Raw genomic sequence first — 20,934 nt, 5'->3', positions numbered from 1 at the left:
ACAGCGATTCCAGGCTCAGTATGGGGTGTGTGTCAGAAAACTCAGGTCACCCTTGTTTTTTTTTTTTTTTTTTTTTGAGACGGAGTCTTGCTCTGTCTCCCAGGCTGGAGTGCAGTGGCGCTATCTGGGCTCACTGCAACCTCCGCCCCTCCAGGTTTTAAGCAATTCTCTGCCTCAGCCTCCGGAGTAGCTGGGATTACAGGAGTGTGCCACCATGCCCCGCCAATTTTTTTTTGTGTGTTTTTAGTAGAGACGGGGTTTCACCATCTTGGCCAGGCTGGTCTTGAACTCCTGACCTCATGATCCATCCGCCTTGACCTCCCAAAGTGCTGGGATTACAGGCGTGAGCCACCGCGCCCGGCTACCATTGTTTGTTTTCTAGTCGTAATGCTTTCACTTATTTTATTAGCTGAACGACCTTGGACAAGTACTTTCACCCTTTCTGTTAAAACAACTCATTTTCCTACCATCATGTGCCTCTTTAAAAACAAGTAAGAGAATTGTATTGATCAGAATAACTTGCTTTTAGAAATATCTGGGGCAGGAAGGTCACTAACTGATGGAAAGTACTATTTCTTTTTCCTTGAGTACTAGAACTAGCCCAGTATAACACTGCATATACTTTTCCTTTCTTTGAGTCAGATCTCAGCTAGTATACTCTAGTAAGTATTGATGAAATTGTATGAAAGGTGAAGTAAGTTTCTCTTTTGAGACAGGAGAGTGAACCTATGTGCACTCACCTTCCCCCATGACCTCACAGAAATAAAAGTAAATAAGCACAGGGGGAAAAAAAAAAAAGCATGTAGTAGGGAGAAGTAAAAAGCAATAAACTGGAAATTTCAACAAATTCCTAAAATAAAGTGAAAGGAGAGAGTTAATGGTTAAAATGGGTAGAATACACAAGATAAAATGACAATTGGAAACTTGAGAGAAACAATTCTGAACAATAAAGTCACAGACCACACATGAAGCAAACTACAACTGGACAGGAATATAAGCAGTTAACGGAGTGTACGAAAAAGCAATTCATTTGACCTTCATGCTAGAAATAGCCTCATTTGAGAGACCCAGGGGTTATAACATTAAGTCCATGGAAAAGAAAATATCCTAGCACATTAACATTGAACAATGTTTATATTAATCATAATTGAGTATGTGTAGTGTATTGGATTCTTTTTTTCTTTTCCTTTTGGAGACAGAGTCTCTCTCTGTCACCCAGGTTGGAGTGCAGTGGCACAATCTTGGCTCATGGCAACCTCCATCTCCCAAGTTCAAGGATTCTCCTGCCTTCCAACTAGCTGGGACTACAGGTGTGCACCACCATGCCCAGCTAATTTTTTTGTATTTTTAGTAGAGGCAGCGTTTCACCATGTTGCCCAGGCTGATCTCAAACTCCTGAGCACAGGTAATCACCTGCCTTGGCCTCCCAAAGTGCTAGGATTACAGGATTGAGCCACCGTGCCCAGCCTGTTTCTATTTTTTAAAAAAATATTTTAAATAACTTTATTTTTTAGAACTATTTTAAATTTACAGAAAAATTGCACAATAGTACAGAGAGTTGCTATATACCCTGTAGTCAGTTTCCCCTATTATTAACATCTAACATTAGTATAGCCCATTTGTTACAATTAATGAATGAGTACTGATATGTTATTAATAACTAAAGTTCATAACTTATGCAAATTTTTAAATTTTCTCCCTCATGTCTTTTTTCTATTCTAGAATCCCATTGCATCCAGGTTATCACATTTCATTTCGTTGTCATGTCTTCTTAGGCTCCTCTAGGCTACAGCAGTTTCTCAGGCTTTTCTTGTTTTTGATGATTTTGAGTTTTGAGGAGTACTGATTAGGGTTTTGTAGACTGTCTCTCACTTGGGACTTTTTTTTTTTTTCTTATTATTAGACTGGCGTGATTGGTTTTGTGAGGAGGACCGCAAAGGTAAGGCGCCATTTTTATCACATGAAATCAAGAGTACATTCATACTATGTATGGATAGTACATACTATTGGTATGACTGTTGGTCCTGACCTCAATCACCTGATTGAACTAGAGTTGCCAGGTTTCTCCAATGTATGGTTACTTGTCCTCTCCCCCTTTCCTTACTATACTTTTTGGAAGGAATTATATAGATTTTTAACTTCTAAAGTCAACCTATAAAAAAATTAGAACATAGTTTTTTATGATGGCAGTACACAATACAAATATTAACCATTTGGTGAGTTGTAAAGTATAGCGGTCAACAATGGAAGAGAGAAGAAAAGTTCAGGAATGGGAAGGGGAGCCACTACAATTTATAGAACAGAGAGCCCACAGATATGCTATTAAAAAGAAATAGAAATTTGAGTACTTACTGAAAAATATAAAAAAGTAGTTCCAAAAGAGGAAATAAAATAAATGATTACTGTTATTAAACATTGGGAAGAGGAGGATAATATGAGAGATGTGCTCATTTTTATATTGTGGAATTAACTGCTATTGACTAAAGTTGGTAAACCAAGAAGAGCAATATAGAGTGCAATGGAAGTAAACACCAAGTGATCTCATACCAGATGAAACAAGGAAGTTTTTCTCTGCAGAAGAACTGGAGCTGAGCACGAAGGGGAGGGAGGAAAGGCTGTTGCTTTTCAATGGAAATTCTTTTATACAATGTGATTTATTACCACATGCACAAATTATTTGCTTTAAACAAAAGATGATGTATAGGGTAGTACCAGGACTCCTACTGGACAACCTGGTATGACCCCTTTTTTGGGCAGCACCCACCCAGCTTCAGTTATACAAGCAAACCGGTGAACTGCCTAACCTTCATCCACACAAACCACATTACAATGTGGTGTTTTGTTGGAACCTCACTTGTGAGATAGTGAAAGGAGCAACCATCTTAGGTCTTTGATTTGTAGGAAAGGCATTAAAAAAAAGAACTTCCTTTGTTTCCCTGGGATTAAAGATTAGGAAGATTTCAGTTGCAAAAAAAAAAAAAAAAAAGAAATTGGCTGAAAGATGTGTCCAATTGTCTCTGGTTGCAAAGTATTGGCAATCAGTGGAAATCCTCTGTGTGTTTCCTGTGTTTAGCATTTATATAACATGTTTCAAGTTTAAAAGCCCTTTACTGTCATTAGCTAATTATCTCCCAAGGGCTGCAGGGTAGTTAGAGGAAATGTTGGAACCAAGCCCGTTTTTAGAGCTGTAAGTTGTATACACACATACAACTGTGGCAGCCTTGATTCAGGGTGTAGTTGTTACACCATTTCCCACACATAGATCAATCAGTTAGTGTGTGGATATTCAATCTCTGAAGTTCTTTTTCTAGACTTCACATTTTCTTCTTAAGAAGTACAACTTACTGAAACAGAAGAGCACTTATTCTAATAGCACCTCTCCTAAGTGTCTTGAAAATAAACATTGTTGATAGTTTTAGGTTCATCATCAAATCAGAATCCCTGAAGTGAGACCTGAGTTTGGCACTCGAGGCGTGCCCTGGGTGATTCCAGCGAAGAGCCACTCTCAAGAACCACGGACTTAAATGGCCAATAGAGGTTCCCCACACCCACCATCAATAACTATATCTCCAAAAAGAATGAAACACAATATGTGGCTACAGAGAACTTTTTATACACGCTAATCATTAATAAATATTAAATCTTGTTTTATGCCAAATATTTATTTTACATTATCAAAGTGCTCAAGAAATTTGGAGGATATAGAAAAATAAATATGCATATATATCTAAAAAGTCATCACAAAGAGAATCATTGTTCATGTTTTGGAATTATTCTTTCCATCATTTTATTTCATTGCTTTGTCTTTTTTTTTTTTTTTTTTTGAGACAGAGTCTCGCTCTGTCTCCCAGGCTGGAGTGCAGTGGCCTGACCTTGGCTCACTGCAACCTCCGCCTCCTGGGTTCAAGCAATTCTCCTGCCTTAGCCTCCCAAGTAACTGTGACTAAAGGTATCTGCCACTACGCCCGGCTACTTTTTGTATTTTTAGTAAAGACGGGGTTTCACCATATTGGCCAGGCTGATCTCAAACTCCTGACCTTGTGATCCGCCCGCCTCGGCCTCCCAAAGTGCTGGGATTACAGGTGTGAGCCACCGTGCCCAGCCTTTTCTTTCTTTCTTTCTTTCTTTTTTTTTTTTTTTTGAGACAGGGTCTCACTCTGTCATCCAGGCTGGAGTGCAGTTGCGTGTTCACAGTTCACTGCCACCTCGAGCTCACAGACTCAAGCGATCCTCCCGCCTTAGCTTCCCAAGTAGAATAGCTGGGCACATACCATCATGCCGGACTTGCTTTGTCTTTTAAGAAAATTTATTGAGGTAGCAGTTATCAGATTTCATATTGGCTCCATACACCAATAGACCTAAGCAGTTTTGTATCTTGCTTTTCAAATTTGCCATTATAATAAGCATTTTTCACTGTTTCATGCTTTAAAAGTCATCTCTGAAAATGAAATGAGGCAAACAGGAAAAATTATATCCGTGATTACACCAAAATAGAAATACAGGTACTTGCAGAGCACAGGCCAACAATATTCTCTACTTTGGTGTCCGTTTAGAATCCTTCAGATCAGCAGAAACTAGAACTTGAACTCAATTTCTGTAGCCACATTCTGACTATATTTGGTGTGTGATGCCCTCTACTGGCTGTTCTAGGATGGTGCCTTTTCCGTTTGTAAACTGTGTAAGGACTCTAAAGAAAGGGGGTTTTGATTGTGTCCATGCTTGTTTGAATGTTCTATGTCTGTATTTTTATTTATAGGTGTCGCCTTCATGTAGAATTGAAGCTATATGAATACAGGAGCTGGCTGTGTGTCTGTTTCCTGTTTTTATTTCAAGAAACATTTTAAAGAATCTACCACATGCCAGGTATGGTGCTAGGAAGCTGGAGACACAAAGATGAAATCTCCCCCTTCAAGTGGCTCATTATCTTAACTACTGGGAGAGACAAAGTCAGGCAGCGGAACCTACTCAACATGCCTTGAGTATTCCAGCAGAAAAACCTGATTCTCTGTAGTCAGTGGTCTTTATCTAGAAAAATCATCCTCTCCAATGAAGTGTCCAGCTTTTGGAAAAACACATGTGGCAGAGTCAGGAAGAAATGGGACACCATCTTAGCAGGACAGATCCAGCAAATCAATTCTGGCAATCAGTGGGGTTGACAGATGTCACAGCCAGCTTGCTCTCAATATACTTGGTAAATTAAAATTTATGATGGAGTGTGACACAAGAGTAAGATAAAATGAATGGCAATAATTCAGAGTTGTAATTGAGTTCCTATAAGGCAATATACTTCATTTTCCAGAAAAGTGTACTTTATATAATATGTAACCAACGAAGGAAGGTATAATTACATTTTGAAAGCACTTTGTGTTTGGAACTTTACTTTGCTTTCTTGGAAAACAAATTCATATAGGATTAACCAGTTTTTTGTTTTTGTTTTTTTTTTTTTTTCAAATCTGATGATGACCTGGAGCATAGGATAAAGCATTCATGATCACTTACATAGTTACCTGATATGTATTAATAGTTCTGTTTGACCGCATTATGCACAATTATATAAAAATCCTCTATAGATTAGCAAGGTCTCTCTCTCTCTTTTTTTTTTTAAACCTGAGGACCCTGATGATGGTATTGGCTCTACAAGGTTGGCTCCATACACCAATAGACCTAAGCATGACTAAACGATATCATAAATATGAAGCCAGCAATTGCTGATTGTGGGGTCTTAGGTGAGTTACTTAACTTCTCTTCAGTTTTCCTTGTTTGGGAGCGGGTATAACCTACCTTATTGTAAAGAAATAGGCTTGTAAAGTATCCATCAACATTCCTAGCAGAGCACAGTAGGTACGTCAAAATGACAGAGATGCAAGCTTAAGCTCTGGAGCCAGGCTGACTGGGTTTGAATCTTGGTGCTACGCTTTATTAGCTTTGTGACTTGGTATCTTTACCTTTCTGGGTCAGTTTCCTCATTGCTACATTAAGGGTGATAATAATACCTACAATCATAGCATTGTTGAGCAGATAAAATGAGTTAACACCTGTAAAGTGCTTTGGAACATTTATGAACATATAGGGTTTAATAAAGGTTAATTGTAATTTATATTGCTATTCCTTTCAGCTTTTAGAGACACTTGCATCTTTTTGTAGTTCTATATTAAAACCAGGGAGAGACATCTTCCCATGTATAAAATAACATTTCACTCAGTGCTGTCACACCAGCTGTTTTCAGCAGTTTCCCATTATTGTGACCCTGTAACTAGCTCTCCTTTGATATGACCTCAGATCCTCAGTAGAAATTACTTTAAGTTTGGCTGTTTGGCTATACAACAGTAATTGTTAGCTCTTGACTTCCCTCTCTAAGCGTCTATGGATTCTCTAAAGAACATGGAGGAAGATGGCCGGGCGCGGTGGCTCATGCCTGTAATCCCAGCACTTTGGGAGGCCGAGACGGGCGGATCACGAGGTCAGCAGATCCAGACCATCCTGGCTAACATGGTGAAACCCCGTCTCTACTAAAAATACAAAAAATTAGCCGGGTGTGGTGGCTGGCGCCTGTAGTCCCAGCTACTCGGGAGGCTGAGGCAGGAGAATGGCGTGAACCCGGGAGGCAGAGCTTGCAGTGAGCCAAGATCTCCACTGCACTCCAGCCTGGGCGACAGAGCGAGACTCTGTCTCAAAAAAAAAAAAAAAAGAACATGGAGCAAGAATTATCTAGTGGCAAATTAGGAAAGCATCGTGTAATCAAGACTTTCCTTTGCAACTCTATTGTCACCTTCTCTCCAAAGTAATTGTATGACACAGTGATTTTCTGCAGAAGAAGCTCTGAGACCTCATTTCAGTCTAAGTTTTTTCATCATTTCGTTGGTACTCCTCCCCTTCAACATACATAGTGACAATTTGCTATGTACAGGCCATACAAAGGGTTGCAAAGAAGGGTCTCCACACTCAAAGAGGGTGAACAAGGAGCAAGGCAAGGATATAACTAATTCACTCACTAATTATAGCAAAAATCCAACTGTGAGAACCACTTAAAAAGTTACACAGAGTGAAGGGGATTCTGATTAAGAACTTTGTAAGAGGTTTTTTTTTTTTTTTTTTTTTGAGGCGGAGTCTTCACTCTGTCGCCCAGGCTGGAGTACAGTGGCACCATCTCGGCTCACTGCAAGCTCCGCCTCCCGGGTTCACGCCATTCTCCTGCCTCAGCCTCCTGAGTAGCTGGGACTACAGGCGCCCGCCACCGCGCCCGGCTAATTTTTTGTATTTTAGTAGAGACGGGGTTTCACCGTGTTAGCCAGGATGGTCTCGATCTCCTGACCTCGTGATCCGCCTGCCTTGGCCTCCCAAAGTGCTGGGATTACAGGCGTGAGCCACCGCGCCCGGCCAGAAGAGGTTTACAAAGAGGCAACACTTATATTGAGCCTGAAGAATGGCAAAGGAAGAGAGGAAACATGATAGAGGCAGAGAGTTCAACATGAGCGAAGGCCAGGAAATGTGAAATACACAGCTTGTTCGGGGAACAGCAGATGGGCCTGTGTTGTTAGAGTGGAAGGAATGTAGGCGGATGGCTAGGAGATAGGAACAAAGGTCCCTGGCTCCTCAGGGAGTCCACTCACCTAGCTCTTCTGAGGTTCCAGGGTGGGGCTTCTCTGACAACTCCCTCAGGATCAGGTCCTAGGTGTAACCTCACATTTCCTCCTTCTCCCAGAAGTCTTCTCTTGACCTCAGACCTATATTCTTTTACAGCTTCACATAAAAACCCTATGTTTTATTTTACATCGGACCTTGCTGGTCTGGCATTATTTACCTGCCACCTGTTGTAAAATATATGGAAGATGAAATAGCATGAGACTTTGTACAAAGCATTGGCCCTTTAAGATAAAAATCTGAGCCTAACAAAGTAAGAGCAGGTCAGGCAGCCTAGCTAGACTGTGGGGGGTGGGGGCAGTGGGTGGGAGAGAGATAACTATGAAGTAAGAAAATGATGCTTGGTACATTGTTGGTGTTCAGTCAATATTCAGTCAATGTTCAGTCAATATTCATTGAATAAATGAATTAGGAGACAGCTTGATAGACTCTCAAGTATTGTGGGGTATCTCTGCAGTATGGCCATCTGCCTCTGGAACAGCACCTCCTATTTGGGAAAGAGGAAGGAAGGGGAGAAAATATATGTGTATTCTGGCTCTCCATGCATTTGTGCCAAGGTCAGGTTTGTTCTTGAGTTAGGAATCCCTTGTCTGGCAGTCTTCTCTTTTAGGGAAGAAGGGCATGTGTGTGTGTGTGTGTGTGTGTGTGTGTGTGTGTGTGTGTATGTATGTACAGTGACCCAATATTTATTCCCTTCTAGTCATGCCAACACCTAAAGACCTCAGGCTACAAAATCATTTCTTTGCCAGAAGGTAAACTGGGAGAAAATGATAAGAAAAAAAAAGCTAAGAACATTCAGTGAGAACTCAGTTTTCTTGGTAAACATATATATTTGGCACTTAAGATGCAAAGAAGTCTTGATTCTAATCCCAAAGAGCTTTTAATGTGGGAAGACATAAAGCCAGAGTATTTAATGCCTGGGAGATAGTGCAGGCACAGAACCCAAGGCCTTGCTACTCTACGTGTGGCTCCACCAGCGGCAGCATCTCCTGGAATTTTGTTAGAAATGCAGCCTGTTGGCTGGGCGTGGGGGCTCATGCCTGTAATCCCAGCACTTTGGGAGGCTGAGGTGGGCAGATCACGAGGTCAGGAGATCGAGACCATCCTGGCTAACACAGTGAAACTGCGTCTCTACTAAAAATACAAAAAATTAGCTGGTTGTGGTGGCTGGCGCCTGTAGTCCCAGCAACTCGGGAGGTTGAGGCAGGAGAATGGCATAAATCCAGGAGGCGGAGCTTGCAGTGAGCCGAGATGGCACCACTGCACTCCAGCCTGGGGGACAGAGTGAGACTCCATCTCAAAAAAAAAAAAAAAAAAAGGAAAATGCAGACTCTCCAGTTCCATTCAAGATTGACTGAATGTGATTTTGTCGTAACAAGTCCCTAGGTGAATCATATGCATATTGATATTTGAGAAGTACTGACCTAGGGGGTGGGGATGGGATCTGGGACTGTTTCTTAGAGGAAATAAATCCTGAGCTGTGTTTTGAAGATGAGTACAGTTAACCAGGTGGTGTTCCAAGTAGAGGAAAACAACATAAGCAAAAGTTCAGTGGTATGAAAAAGCACAGGGGCGTTTTAGGAACCTGTCACCTAAAACTGCTAATCAAAAGAGAGAGTGTGGGAGAGAGGAGGCGAGGGAAATGCAGAGAGATGACGCAGTTCAGGCAGTGGCCAAATCCTGCTGCATGTGTTCTAGGGTAAGGAGCTTTGACTAGACTTAATCCTTGATAGAGATGCATGATGACATGTTCAGATTTGCATTTAGATCACTGCAACCCTGAGGAGGCTGAAAGGTAGAGAGATTAATTAGGAAGCTGAGGCAATAGTTTTGGAGAGAGATAATGAGAGTCTAAACTTAGGTTGTAGCAGTGGGGATGAAGAGGAGGGGGCAGGTTTAAGACATTTTAGGAGCTAATAAACAGATGAAAGACTTCAGAATGGATTGGAGGTGGGAGGATAAGGGAGGGCTGAGTCTTGACTAGATGACTCGTAAGCTGGGATTAGTGCATGGCTGTTCATGATGCCACTAAAAGAGATGAAAAGATACAGGAGGATGAACAGGTTTGAAATTATGAGTTTGGTTTTCAAAATGTTCATCTCAGGTGAATAGAAAACATGTATAGATGGTCTCTGACTTACTATGGTTTGACTTCATAGCTGTGTGAAAGTGATGTGCATTTAGTAGAAACTATAGTCCAATTTTGAATTTTGATCTTTTTCCAGGCTAGTGACATGAAGTAGGATACTCTTTTGAAAGGCTGGGCAGCGTGTCCCAGTCAACGACATAATCACAAGGGTAAACAACTGATATTCTACAATGTACTGTGCTGCCAGATGACTTTGCCCAACTGTAGGCTAATGTAAATGTTCTAAGCACATTTAAGGTAGGTTAGGCGAAGCTATGATGTTCAATAGGTTAGGCATATTAAATGCATTTTTGAATTGTGATATTTTCAATTTATGAAGGGCTTATTGGGATGTAACCCCAAGCAAGCAGAGGAGTATCTGCATAGAAGGGAAAAATAGGAGGAAACAAGAAAAGGAAGGAGAATAGCGTGAATCAATCAGGATGGAGGAGGAAAAAAATGCCCTGCCCATTTTTGGGGCAACACTAATACACATAGTGTATCTGTGAGCTTTTCTTGTAGTTGTATTTCCAGAGGTTGCCTCCGTGGTTCCAGCAACTGGGTGGACCCTGAAGAAAAGTAAATAATTTGATTCATGATTTCCTATCTGGTGACCAACTCATTGTTGCCACCGTTTGCTCTATGAAAAAAAAAAGTCTTTTGATCTGTGGTTCAAACTGCTCCAATGTCAGTTTGTCTTTTTCCAGATTCCTGAATGTATAAATAACTTTGTCCATGTCGCAAACACTGTTTCCAAAGTGGCAATAATACAATCCAGTATGTGTGTGTGTGTTTCTAGAGGTCATCCTTCAAGCTCTGGATGACTCTTCTGCCACAAATCTTACCCATCTGTGAATGTTACAGCTCTTTTATTTGCACCTTAAAATTCAGAACTAGATCATAGCCTGTCTCTAAAGTCATTTTTTCTAGACTTGACATTTTCTCAAGGAGTACAGGTTACTGAAACAGAAGAGAAATTAGTCCAATAACATCTCTTGTAAATGTCTTAAAAATAAACATTGGTGACAGTTTTAGGTTCATTATCAAATCAGAATCCCTGAAGTGAAACCTGAGTATTGGCACTTACTAAAAGTGCACTGGAGGATTCCAGAGTAGAGTCACAATCAAGAACCACTAACTTAAATGGTCAAGAGAGACCCCACCTCCGCATCACTAAGTATATCTTCAAAGAAAATGAAACATAATATTTGGCTAAAGAGAACTTTTAATAAACAGTAGTCATTAATAAATATGAAATCTTGTTTTATGCCAAATATATATTTTACATTATGAAAGTGCTCGAGAATTTGGAGAATATAGAAGAATACATAATCATGTGTATATAAAAAGTCATCACAAAAAGAATCATTGTTCATGTTTTAGAATTCTTTTTTTTTTCTCCAGGCAAGAACTTTAATGAATTGAACTGTTACCGACAACATGAAACACCAGTATAATATATACAAAATTATCATTTTATTTCAGGATAAAATTTATCATGTTGGCAACAGAATATGTCCTGCCGACCTCCAAGTGGATGGCATAGTATATCCACCCCATGACAGGCCCACTGGGACTGTGGTGAACATGCCTGTACCTCAGTACAAAGTCCCCTTTCCCTGAGAAATGTACAGAAGGATAGATGAAGAGCGTGTATTCAAAAGGAAGAGGAAGAAGCTGGGTGCCCTGTGCCCCGAGCTCAGAACTTCAGGGGGATGGCCGGCTAGTACTTGGGCTGCTTTGGGTCACAGCGCGTGTCAAAGCTCAGCTGCACCGTAGCCTCCATGGCCTGAATCTTGGCGGCGCTGTCCCAGTACAAACGCTTCATCTCGGCCTGGCGCCGCTCACCAGGCCTCTCAGTTGGGGAGTCTACCGACCGGCGGGTGTTGCAGTACAGGTCGTGGTCGGCGTTCACAAGCTGTCCAGGCGCTCTGCATCCGGCTGCCGCCGCCGCCGCCGTTCTTCTCTGTGCCTCTCGGTCTCTGCAAAGTACTGGCGGAGCTCTTCGGTGATTTCCACGTTGCTCAGGTCACATTCTACCTCTGCATCTGACTCGATCGCCATCTCTTCCTCTTTAGACAAAGCTTAGTCTTCTCTTATGGATGCCTGGATCCTACTGCTGCCATGTGGATGCTGCCCAGACCCTCTGAAAAGTGAAGAACTGCAGGGGGAGTCCTGCTAGGCCACATGATGGTCATAGAAGGACTGACGATATGCAGCCTGGTTATCGTAAGAGCTTTGGGGAAGAAATGCAGGAAGGAAGTACCATGGAAGACTGAAACAGGATTCCGCCGCCTTCCTGTAGGCATTGTGGTGGCTTTGCATCCAAGACATTGCTTGATGATAATGTTGCCAGTATCTTGAATATACTGGATGAGGATACCAAGGCCTGGTAGCTTTTGATGTTGTTGCCTTCACCGCTGCCATCTCCGATTGTTAAAGTCCAAATGGGTGCCGAAACTTGTGGGCATGCAGCTTGCAGATCCTGCGTGGTGGCCAAGCAGGCCATATTTTAGAAATCTTTCCAGGCGGGTCGCGTTGGCTCACGCCTGTGATCCTAACACTTCGGGAGGCCGAGACGGGGCTGGGAGTGGGGGGATTGCTTGAGCCCAGGAGTTGGAGACCTGCTTGGGCAACATGGCAAAACCCCCATCTCTATAAAAATAATTTAAAAATTTTTAAAAGAATTATTATTTCCATTTTATTTCAATGCTTTGTCTTTCAAGAAAATTTATTGACAGCGATAATCAGACTCCATATGCAATTTTGTATCTTGCTTTTCAAATTTGCCACAGGCTTCTAAAAACGTCCCAGACTTCTGTGTCTCCATGGAGGAAACTCTGCAAGTACTTAAAATGTTATGATTAGTCATCCGTAGCCAATACAAAGCAAAAGTTAGGCTTGCAATTTTATTAGTTAGGGCAGGAAGAAGGCATTCCAACCGGCTTCTTTCGCTCTTGCCAGGTTCAAACATGGCGGGCCGCAGCCGGCCCTTCCCGTACACTCGGCTTGCTTTCCCACAACCCCTGCCAATCTTTAGCGCTCCTTTTTTACCTTCCTTCCCCATCAGCGGCTCCGGAGGGTCAGCACCTCCGATCATGACAGCGGACCTGCTTCCCGCCCCCACGCGAGGGCCCGCCCACCAGCCCGCGCCAGCCAATAGCAGGCCGCGCCGACAGGACTGGTAGCGCCGGTCGGCCCCGCCTCCCCAGCCTCGCTGTGGCCTGCGGCTCCCGGGCTGGTAGCGCCGCTCTCGGTCGCGCGGACTGATCGTGTGGAATCGCGGGTCGCGGACGCTCGCCGCCGGCCGTAGCTCAGCCCAGCGCCTCCAAGGCCGACGGCCCCCAGCCTCTGCCATGGACTTCGAGGACGGTAAGCACTGCCTCTGGCTGGTCGGCGCGGCTAGCAGGAGGCGGGGTGGCCTGCGCTGGGGGTCTGTTTACCGTCTCAAGATGGCCGTGTGGGCTTTGTTCTGCGGGCCCGGAGGCCGCCGGCCCGCCCGCCCCGGGCCCAGCGCCCGGAGTCGGCCTCTTTGGGGACCCGCGCTCCCCGATTCGGCCCGCTCGGCGCCCGCTGCCGGCGGAGACAGGAGAACTCGGTGCCCGGTAGGACGCGCCTAGAGCGCGAGAACCTCCGGGCTGGAGCCCCAGACTCGCCTTGGCCCCTGGTAGTGGAAATTGCCCCGACGTCTCCAACTTCCCGGTCTCGGCCAAACGGGCGAGTGCGGCCTCACCCACCTAGTCTCGCATTCGCCCCACAGGGCAGCGACCCAGACCGTGTGCTTAGTTAATCCTCAGCCTCGGGTTACTTCTTGCCAGATAGAATTTTCAGAGGCTTGTTCACAGTGATGTTTCTGGTTGTCCCAGTTTAAGATGAGTTGAAAGGGTGTCTTTAAGTGATGTGTATAGATAGATATCTATGCAAAATGGAAAGCAAGATGTTTCCTGGTTAGCAAACTGGGGTGTTTATCATCAAAAATTACCTGCTTGTTAATCCCAAATTTGAAATATTTATGTAAACCAAAGCACTTTTCTTTGGATCGTGTGTAGATAGGATTGAAGTTAGTCAGAATTTTGGCACAGCAAGCATCAAATGTCCTTCACATTTGGACCTTTACACAGCCTTGTAAGTGTTCGACCTATGGATTAAATAAACTGTATTTTAGCAATACCTTTTAGTTGTCTCAGATACTAATTCTTTAAACTACTTTTACAGGGTCACAAAGTAATATTCATTTGGTCTTCACTTTTGTTTTCAAACCTTGCTAGGAATTGGTGTCAAGATAAAGTGGTATGTAGTGACAACATTAGGGAGACATGGGAAAGGACTTGTATGATTAAACTGGATTTAATCCTGAGTAACCAGGCATGCTTAAGTAAAACCAGTTTGCTAAGTAGGCTGTAAACCTTTGACCCCACCAAAAAAATGATCTTTAAATGAGGTGTGATCTCAGCATATGTCTTACTCAATGAGCTTTTGATTTTTCATAAGATTTCATGCAACAAAGAATTAAAGCTTTCACATCTAGGTACAGATTTTTGAAAGGGGACTGGAATCGCCCTCTTGTAGATACTTTTCAGTTACTTTGAAATAGTAAATTCAGCTCTTAAGAGTAGCACACTGTTGTGGTTTTGTTTGTTTTAGTTGGACTTTGACTCATTTTGATGTAGATACCTTTAAACTGTGACTGTTTGGGCCGGGCACCACCGTGGCTTACGCCTGTAATCTCAGCCCTTTGGGAGGCCGAGGCAGAAGAATCACTTGAACCTGGGAGGCAGAGGTTGCAGTGAGCCGAGATCGCGAGCCTGGGCAACAAGAGCCAAACTCGGTCTCAAAAAAAAAAAAACAAAAAAAAACCCCACAAAAAACAAAACAAAACAAAAAAAACCTCAACAACAAAACAAAAAACTCCGAATACTTGAAGTAGCCAGAGTTGGGAGTGAAAATAAGAAATATATTATTGTATTTTCATGCTAAAGTTTGATGATAATGCCAACACCCAAGGTATAGCAGAAGCTAACAAAGTGGAGATGGGGCAGTGGAAACAGTTATTTCCCCTCCCCACCCAAGGCAAAAAGGGAATCCATTTTCTATAGAGAACTGAAAAACAATAATAAAACGTAGTATGTTTGCTTTCTATTAGTGCTGTATGCCTACAGTTCTAAATAGTGTCAGTGATAAAAATGCTAAACAATATTAGTGATGAAATACTCCCTCTCTCACTGTCCAAATACACCACTGCTGTATTTGGAAGATGGAATTTGACTAACGCCATATATGAATCTATTCCTGCGTAGTGTGGCAGGATTCTGTTGTATCCAGATGACCACTATATTAAATTCTGTTCTTCCAGTATATGTTTGTAAAATTAACTACGTATATATTTGTAAAATTAAAGAATTTAACAGTTGTTAAATTAGTTTTGACGAGGAAATTGGCAATATGATTTTCAGTGATGACACATTCTGGATGAATATAGAACACAGTCATATACGTATATGCATATGCATGTCTCAGATGAGATCTTGAAATCCTTTTTTTTTTTTTTTTTTTGAGACAGAGTTGCTCTGTCGCCCAGGCTGGAATGCAGTGGTGCAATCTTGGCTCACTGCAACTTCCGCCTCCTGGGTTCAAGTGATTCTTCTGCCCTGGCCTCCCTCGTAGCTGGGACTACAGGCGCGCACCACTAGGCCCGGCTAATTTTTGTATTTTCAGTAGAGAAAGGGTTTCACCATAATGGATAGGCTGGTCTTGAACTCCTGACGTCGTGATCTGCCCACCTCGCCTTCCCAAAGTGCTGGGATTACAGGAGTCGCCATTGTGCCTGGCCAAGATCTTGAAATCTTTAAAGAGCAAATTAAATGGTAAAAGAAATTAACTTAGCAAAAATGTCATGTTAGGTACAATTCTCACATGTCTTTGCTTTTGCATTATTTGATACATAATTTAATCTTTCTGCCTTTTGTTACTTGGTACAAATCAGTGCTGAATCCCCTCTTTTGGCTGTTACTATGTATCAGGTGTTGTAAACTAATGTTTACCATAATTCGGATAATAAACCTACCATTTGGGGAGACAGTGAAGCAAAAAGAGATACTTTTTTTCCCAAATGGAGTATTAGTAATTATTTGTTTTAATTATTCTCAATTTTGCAGATAATTGGGTTAATGTCATTTTAAAAATTGTACTTGTTTTTGACTAGTTGGGTATATGCTTTTGAATTATTGCTAATATCATACTAATTCCTTTTTGTTAAATGTGTCTTCATAGATTACACACACTCCGCCTGCAGGAATACTTATCAGGGTTTTAATGGTAAGTATCCTCTTTCAGCTTTTCTCTTCATGCCCATAAAAAAAAAATATATATATATATATATATATATATATATATATAGTATCAATGTAGAAAGTCAGTTCTACCTATTTCAGTCCTTGTTTTGGTTCTTGATATACCACTTATGTGTTAATATTGTCTTACCATATATAGTATTTGAATTGGGGAATTTGCTATCAGAAAATGTTAGAGGTTATTCACATTAGTTTGATTTTTTTTTTTTTTGGTCCGTTTTGTTTGAATTGTGATTATTTTAATGTGTTCCAAAGGGCCTAACTACATTCTGAGTGATGAATCACAAGACACTGGTTGAGTTATTTTGGTTGAATTAGAGACTTTGGTATTGAATAATGTAGACTAAGTGGATTATTGGCTTGGTTCTATGTAGCTTGTGTTGTAATGTATTTTGACTTTGTTTTTGAGGTCATTTTCTTCAGTCTGTCCAGATGTGTTAGTATATAAAGAGCTGTCTAGAGGAGCACATGAAGAAGCTTGATTGTTTATTGACATGAGCATGACATTAGACTTATGACTATAGAGCTAGATAGAATCATGAGAGGTATGTAGAATACAATTGGTTGTCATTTTGATAGTTATTAGAGTTAGGGCCCTGCCACACAAGATAATAATACGAAAAAGAACAAAGAACAATTAATACAGGTTAAAAAACATATGAAGGACTTGAGGGAGTAGCATTAAATATCCTGAGTGCCAGAGATGTAAAATCCAACTTTCGTACACAATAGAATATATTCGCAAAGTAAAACTGAAGCAAATGTACTACTAAAGACTATGCCATTGATGGGAATAATCACTGAAGAGTTGATTTTTATTTTATCGTCTTTAAAGATTAAGATAAACTTCAGATTTCATGTGGGCTAAAAAGTCTTAGCATATAGGGAGTTAGTACTGAAGAATATATTTGTGAGCTGGAAATTGAAAATTACCAAAGGAAGTTTAATTTGCATCCACATGTAGGTTATATTGAAAACTGGAAAATCGAGAAAGCCGTTTCATAAGTTTTCATATAAAGATTTTAAGACCTTGAACTTGGGAGGTGATAGTAGTAATCTTAAAAATAAAGAGCAAATTAGCAGAACTTGCAGGCTGACTAGTAATGGGCAGAAAATTGAGAGGGTTGAATGAAAACGAATCCAGAATTTTAAACTGGAATGTAGGACTAGTGCTTTTACAAGGGAGAGGGGGAGGGGAAGGGGAAGAGGGAGATAATTTGTAATGATAAGAGGCCATCTAGGATTTACTGGATAGTTGGATTTAATGTCTAAACATAGGACTTGAAATGCAGACTCATGCAAGGCTAGACATTTATTTATTATACGGTGTTGCAATAAGATCTAATGTTATGACTTTTATTTTTTCTCCTAATTTTAGTTATGATAGTGGTTCTCATCTGAGGGTGATTGTTGGAATCTCCTGGGGAGCTTTTTCAAAGTCTCTCTGTTCAGACATAGCCTAAACCTCTCGAATCTTAATTTCAGTGTAAGTGGTCTTTGGCTGTGTATGTTGTGCAAAACCACTCTGATTTTGGAAGGCACCTCTTATTAAAGGCCAATGCTTGACAGTACTTCTAGGTCTAGATTATTTATAGTTTACAAATGAGGAACTTAATTTCAGGGATTCTATTTGACATTGTTCAGCGAATATTTAGTGCCTGCTGGGCATCAGATATCATTCTAGGAGGTGGGAATATAGCAGTGAACAAAATGGACAAATATTCCTGCCTTTGTGAGGCTTTCAGTCTAGTGGGATGAAATAGTAAACAAGTTAAGAAATAATATATATGTCATAATTTAGTCCACAGGGGAAAAAAGGAGTAATATATATTGTATATTAGATGATGATCATTGCTAGGGAGAATAACAGAGAAGGAGGATAAATGTGTGTGTGTACTTGTATGTGTTGCAGTTTTAGAGTCTCTGGGGAAGGACTCACTAAAAAGATGATATTTGAGCATAGATTTAAGATAGGTGAGTATGAAAGCCATGAAGCGATTTAGAGGAAGACTTATAGGCTTTAAGAAATAAACAATGCATAGGTACCAAAAAGCCAAAAATATATTTTATTGTTAGCACTGTATTTTCTAGGAAGTGAAATGAAGTAGAAGGCATTGGAAAACATGGCACGGTACAGATTTTCCCCACACTATTTCTTGGAAGGAATATGTATTTCCAGTGTCTCCATATTTTCCTTCTTGCTTCATAATACCTTTTATATAAATAGCATATAGAAAAAGGGAGAGAAAAGGGTGCGCTAGCTCATGCCTGTAATCCTAGTGCTTTGGGAGCCTGAGGTAGGAGCACTGCTTGAGGCCAGGTGATTGAAACCAGCCTGGGCAACATAGTGAGACCCTGTCTCTACAAAAAAAATTTTTTTTTTTTTTTTTGAGACAGAGTCTTGCTCTGTCGCTCGGGCTGGAGTACAGTGGCCGGATCTCAGCTCACTGCAAGCTCCACCTCCCGGGTTTACACCATTCTCCTGCCCCAGCCTCCTGAGTAGCTGGGACTACAGGCGCCCGCCACCTCACCCAGCTAGTTTTTTGTATTTTTTAGTAGAGACAGGGTTTCCCCATGTTAGCCAGGATGGTCTCGATCTCCTGACCTCGTGATCCGCCCGTCTCGGCCTCCCAAAGTGCTGGGATTACAGGCTTGAGCCACCGCGCCCGGCCCAAAAAAAACATTTTTTTGCGTGGTGGTGCCCCCCTATAGTTCCAGTTACTCTAGAGGCTGAGATGGGAGGATTGATTGAGCCCAGGAGGTGAAGGCTGCAGTGAGCTATGATTGTGCCACTGCAGTCCAGCCTGGGTGACAGAGCAAGACCTTAACGCTGGCTTGACTAGAACAGATGATTTTTTGCTGAGCAATCTTAAGACAAGGTTAGAGTGTTGAGGTGTAGCCAGAAAGCATTGAAAATCAAAGATAATTTGCTTATATATCAGAAGCAATAGCAAGTGAAGACCTGAAAAAGTTGAGGGAGTAAACAGTGCAGGTTCAGGGGAATGAGCATTCCAGGCAGAGGGAACAGCAGCTGCCAAAATGGGTATACACCTTGTGTTCTAGAAACATCAAGGGACCTGGTGGTGTAGGAGTGGAGTGAACAGGGGTGTATAAAATTGATAATGAAGTTAAGAGGTGATGAGGCAGATCATGTAGGGCAGGGTTTCTCAAATTTCTTACATTTTGGACTGGGTAATTTTTTGTTGTAGGGGGATGTCCTGTGCATCGTAGAACTTTTAACAGCCTCCTTGGCCTCTATATGCTAGATGTCAGTAGCATCTGCCCCCTAGTTGTGACATCCAAAAATGTTTCAGACATTGCCAATGTCCCCAGGGGGTGCAAAATCTCTGGTAGTTAAAACCACTGGTATAGGTTCTTATGTGTTATTTTAAGGTTTGGCTTTTACTTGGAATAAGAGGAAGCCATTGGAGGTTACTGAGCATTGAACATGATTGAACTTACATTTTATCAGAATTATTCTGGCTATTGTCTTCAGAATAAACAGCAAAGGAGCAAAAGTGGAGCAGGAAAACCAGTTAGGAGACTTGTGCAATAACCTAGGTGGTAGATGCTGGTATCTTGTAGTAGGCTGCTGGTAGTGTAGAGTTGCTAAAAAGTAGTCCCACTCAAGACTTAATGTCACATAGCTAGTTATTTTGGTCATAGGTCAGTTTTTAATTTTTTTTTTTTTTTTAAAAGACGGAGTTTCTCGGGCCGGGCGCGGTGGCTCAAGCCTGTAATCCCAGCACTTTGGGAGGCCGAGGCGGGTGGATCACGAGGTCAGGAGATCGAGACCATCCTGGCTAACATGGTGAAACCCTGTCTCTACTAAAAATACAAAAAACTAGCCGGGCGCGGTGGCGGGCGTCTGTAGTCCCAGGTACTCGGAGGCTGAGGCGGGAGAATGGCGTGAACCCGGGAGGCGGAGCTTGCAGTGAGCCGAGATCGCGCCACTGCACTCCAGCCTGGGTGACAGAGTGAGACTCCGTCTCAAAAAAAAAAAAAAAAAAAAAAAAAAAAAAAAAAAAAGACGGAGTTTCTCTCTTGTGGCCCAGGCTAGAGTGCAGTGGCGCCATCTCAGCTCACTGCAACCTCCGCCTCATGGATTCAAGCGATTCTCCTGACTCAGCCTCCTGAGTAGCTGGGATTACAGGCTCCCACCACCACGCCCGGCTAATTTTTTTTGTATTTTTTAGTAGAGACGGAGTTTTACCATGTTGGTCAGACTGGTCTTGAACTCCTGACCTCAGCTGATCCACCTACCTTGGCCTCCCAAAGGGTTGGGATTACAGGTGTGAGCCACCTTGCCCAGCCCATAGGTCAGTTTTTCCCCCAGTATTTTGCAGCTGCTTCTTTGTGTTTTAATTAAAAATGAGTTTTAGCATTTTTGAGCATGTTTTTGATTTAAATTATTAGGTCAGTTTTATTTTTGTTGGTAAATTACTTTCATTTAAGAGATACTACTATGTTCTCACAGTTTTATTTATTATTTTATTTATTTATTTATTTATTTATTTATTTATTTATTTTGAGACGGAGTCTCACTCTGTCGCCCAGGCTGGAGTGCAGTGGCCGGATCTCAGCTCACTGCAAGCTCCGCCTCCCGGGTTCACGCCATTCTCCTGCCTCAGCCTCCCAAGTAGCTGGGACTACAGGCGCCCGCCACCGCGCCCGGCTAGTTTTTTGTATTTTTTAGTAGAGACGGGGTTTCACCGTGTTAGCCAGGATGGTCTCGATCTCCTGACCTCGTGATCCGCCCGTCTCGGCCTCCCAAAGTGCTGGGATTACAGGCTTGAGCCACCGCGCCCGGCCCAC

The 20,934-nt window shown here is 42.0% G+C and overlaps 1 protein-coding gene and 1 pseudogene across 4 annotated transcripts in view; one reads left to right on the top strand and one right to left on the bottom strand.

Annotated features, from left to right (window-relative positions):
• Positions 1–5,612: 5,612 nt before the first annotated feature.
• The window catches only part of LOC105482832 (zinc finger protein 326), a 51,380-nt gene continuing 36,058 nt past the window's right edge, over positions 5,613–20,934 (top strand). For 2 of the 3 annotated variants that reach the window (XM_011743199.3, XM_024793065.2), the window contains exons 1-2: positions 12,956–13,141; positions 16,040–16,084. In XM_011743199.3, coding sequence (XP_011741501.1) covers positions 13,126–13,141; positions 16,040–16,084 — 61 coding nt within the window. In that variant the 5' untranslated portion in view covers positions 12,956–13,125. Of the gene's footprint in view, positions 5,727–12,955; positions 13,142–16,039; positions 16,085–20,934 lie in introns of those variants that run through there. The other variant, XM_071082424.1, reaches the window with a different exon arrangement.
• Positions 11,141–12,804, bottom strand: LOC105482830 (gem-associated protein 8 pseudogene; annotated as a pseudogene). The gene has a single exon (XR_011615570.1). The product of XR_011615570.1 is annotated as a gem-associated protein 8 pseudogene (transcript).

Source organism: Macaca nemestrina, chromosome 1 (assembly GCF_043159975.1).
Source record: "Macaca nemestrina isolate mMacNem1 chromosome 1, mMacNem.hap1, whole genome shotgun sequence".
Taxonomy (NCBI): Eukaryota; Metazoa; Chordata; class Mammalia; order Primates; family Cercopithecidae; genus Macaca; species Macaca nemestrina.
This window is presented reverse-complemented; position numbering and strand designations above follow the sequence as displayed.